The sequence below is a fragment of the Guillardia theta genome (assembly GCF_000315625.1).
Source record: "Guillardia theta CCMP2712 unplaced genomic scaffold GUITHscaffold_84, whole genome shotgun sequence".
NCBI lineage: Eukaryota > Cryptophyceae > Pyrenomonadales > Geminigeraceae > Guillardia > Guillardia theta.
In genome coordinates, this window is record NW_005434590.1 from 123,120 (window position 1) to 126,005 (window position 2,886).

The window sequence follows — 2,886 nt, forward strand, 5'->3', positions numbered from 1 at the left end:
CTCCTCCGGACATTCTTGACAGGTCCTTGAAGACTCATACTCCTGCCCTCCCCGCGCTGTGCTCCTTCCTCTTCCTTTTCTTCCCCTCCTACTCTTCTTCTCTCCTCCTCCAACTCCTCCCTCCTCCTCGTTCGTCTTCTTCGACTATGCTGTTCATTCCTTCTTCTCCCTGATGTACCTTCCTCACCATTTCTTTCCTTCATGCCTTTAGAACGCGTTCCTCCCCTCCTTCCTCCTTCCTCCTCTCCTCCCTTCCTCCCTCCTCCCTCCTCCCTCCTTCCACCTGATTTCTTCGTGCGCTAGGCTGGTGCAGAGGAGGGACGACATGGAGGATCGAGTGCGGCAAAGGCAAGCTCGCTCATCGTGCCATGCGGCAGCTGACGGGTAGGAGCAGGCTCAACCAGTACCGGGAGGAAAACGAGGACGTGGCTGACCATTTCGAACATGCAAGTTTCGCAGCTCCCTTCCTGCTGTCTCCGTCTTCCCTCACTCCCGTGTTCCTCTCCTCCCCTACCAGCCTCCCTCCTCCCTCCTGCTCCTATCAGCCTCCTTCCTCCTTCCTCCTTCCTCTTGACAGCTCCTCCTGACCGCTCAGCAGGTCCTACACGTTGACGGAGCGAAGGAGCCGGAGGAGCTCCTGCCCAACATCCTCGTTTTCCTTGCTGACTCATGACGATACCTGCTCCTGCTCTCTTGCCTGCTCCTGCTTCTCCTCTCCTCCCTGCTCCTGCTCTTGCTGTCTTTCTCGATCTGCTCCTGCTCCTCGCTCCTCTCAATTCGCTCCTTCTCCTTCTCCTCTACATTCTTCCTCTGTACAAATCACTTTCTATTCCCTTTGGCCCCTTTTCCCTCTCCCCCTCTTTTCTGCCTCCGCTCTTCTCCTTCTCCCACCGCCATTCTTCACGTCGTCGTGCAATCGTTGAAGAGACATCAACTTAGCAACTTCTTCTGCTTTCTTGTTATTCATTACTGGAAACAGACTTTGTTGCTGCATGCTGCTCTCGTTTTCCTATTATCCTTCAGTCTCCACAGATTTCATCCGATTCCTCTCTTCTTCTCTCTCCTTCTCCTTCTCCACTACCCACCCTCCTTTCCTGTCCTGTCCTTGCCTTCTCACCTCCTTCCCTACAGCAGTCTGACTCTTGCCTAGTCATTGTTACTATCATCGATTTCTCTGTCCACCCACTTTTTTTCCTCCTCTTGCAAGTTTTCCCTCCTCCCCTTGCATCAACCTTCTGCTTCCAGTACACGCCTTCCTTGGGGGTAGAGGAAGCAGGGTGCGCGCTCGAATACTCTCCTCCTCCTCCTCCTCCTCCTCCTCCTCCTTACGTGATCGTCCTGTCTTGCTCGTGTCGACCCGTCGGAGGGCCCAGCAGCAATCATCAGGGGATGTGCATGGAGAGAAGGAGTGCTGCTGTCTGTGCTTGACGTGCTTGACTACAACCGCTGCATGCAGCTGGGCCTCTCATCTCCCCCCTCCCCCTTGCGACGCCTCTGCTTTCTCTGTCCTAGTCTCGTCCAGCGCTCAAGTGCCTCTGTCTTCTCGTACTCGACGCCCCCGACGGCTCCACAGCTGACTTGTACTCCCACCGGTCCACCTGCCCTCCAGCAAGCACACCTTGTCAGACCGGTACGCTCAAGCTCTCTCCCCCAGTCCCCGGCAAAGTCCCTCCACTTTGGGCGTCTCCCCGACTCACCGGGATGAAGACGGTCTTCATCGCTCTACTTCGCCCTGCCCCCGTCATCGGCTGCCCAGGTCTGACTGCGAAGGACCAGGTGCTGTACATGACGTAGCACAGGTAGGTAAAGACCAGGTGCTGTACATGACGTAGCACAGGTAGGTAAACTCCGTCATGGGTAGTCGCAGTTCTCTGCTGGCTATCCTGCTTAGCAGCTCCTCCATCTGCAGCCCATCAGCCTGGACATGCCATCGGCAGCAAACAAGTGCGTTCGCTGCCCCGTCGACGGGTTGAGATGCTGCCTTACCAACTCGAAGCTCTGCTGGTCGTACAGCCATCCCTTCGTCCAGTCAGCAATCATTCTTTTCATGGTAGACCGCATATCGTCTTGTAGATTGCGGTGAAGTGAGCAACGCCATTGGATCCCCCTTAGCAAAGAAATTGAGAGAGAGATCTGAGTGAGTTGTGATGTAACTGATCATGTTTCGATGACTTGTTCAATTCTATGTAAACCTCCTCCAAATTCGGAGGAGGAGATGGAGGATCGAGTTCGTGCGATGCGGCAGCTGATGCTCCTTCTCTCCTCCCTGCTCCTGCTCCTCCTCTCTTACTCACCACTGCTCCTCCTGCTGCTTCATACTCTCCAGCTTTCCTCTGTGAAAATCACTTTCTGTCCCGTGCGCTACCCTTCCCTCTCCCTCTTCCATTGTCACTCCGCTGTTTCCTCCTCTTACCGCCCTCTTCACATCGCATTTCCCTCGTTTGTTATTATTACATCAAGCTCGCCTGTGCGTTAAAACATTTGTCTAGGAATAGTCAACAGATCTATCAGTATCTACATATCTACACCTTGCCTCCTCCTTTCTTCTTCCTCCTCCCTCACTGATACTCCTTTCTCCTCTCTCCTCTCTCCTCCTTCCCTATTCGTCCATGTCTGTGATCTCCATGGTGTTTTCGGAAGAAAGGTCTTGTCTCTTCTCATGAACCTTGGGAAACAAATCTCAACAACCACTCATGGGTGTAATGAGCGAACATGGTGGGAGGAGAAGGGGAAGGGGAAGAGGAAGGGGAAGAGGAAGAGGAAGAGGAAGAGAGGGGAAGGAGGGTAGGGGGTGGGGGGGGGGGGGGAGGAGGGGTGTGAGGGAGGGAGGTAAAAGGAGGTCATCATTGGGCGTAAGGGACGAACACTTTTTTTTTTTTTTGTATG

General features: G+C 54.1%; 1 protein-coding gene across 1 annotated transcript in view; it reads right to left on the reverse strand.

Annotated features, from left to right (window-relative positions):
• Window positions 1-2,444: 2,444 nt before the first annotated feature.
• Window positions 2,445-2,886, reverse strand: part of GUITHDRAFT_154705 (hypothetical protein) — a 1,362-nt gene continuing 920 nt past the window's right edge. The window contains exon 4 of the mRNA XM_005825358.1: window positions 2,445-2,665. Coding sequence (XP_005825415.1) covers window positions 2,658-2,665 — 8 coding nt within the window. The 3' untranslated portion in view covers window positions 2,445-2,657. The remainder of the gene's footprint in view (window positions 2,666-2,886) is intronic.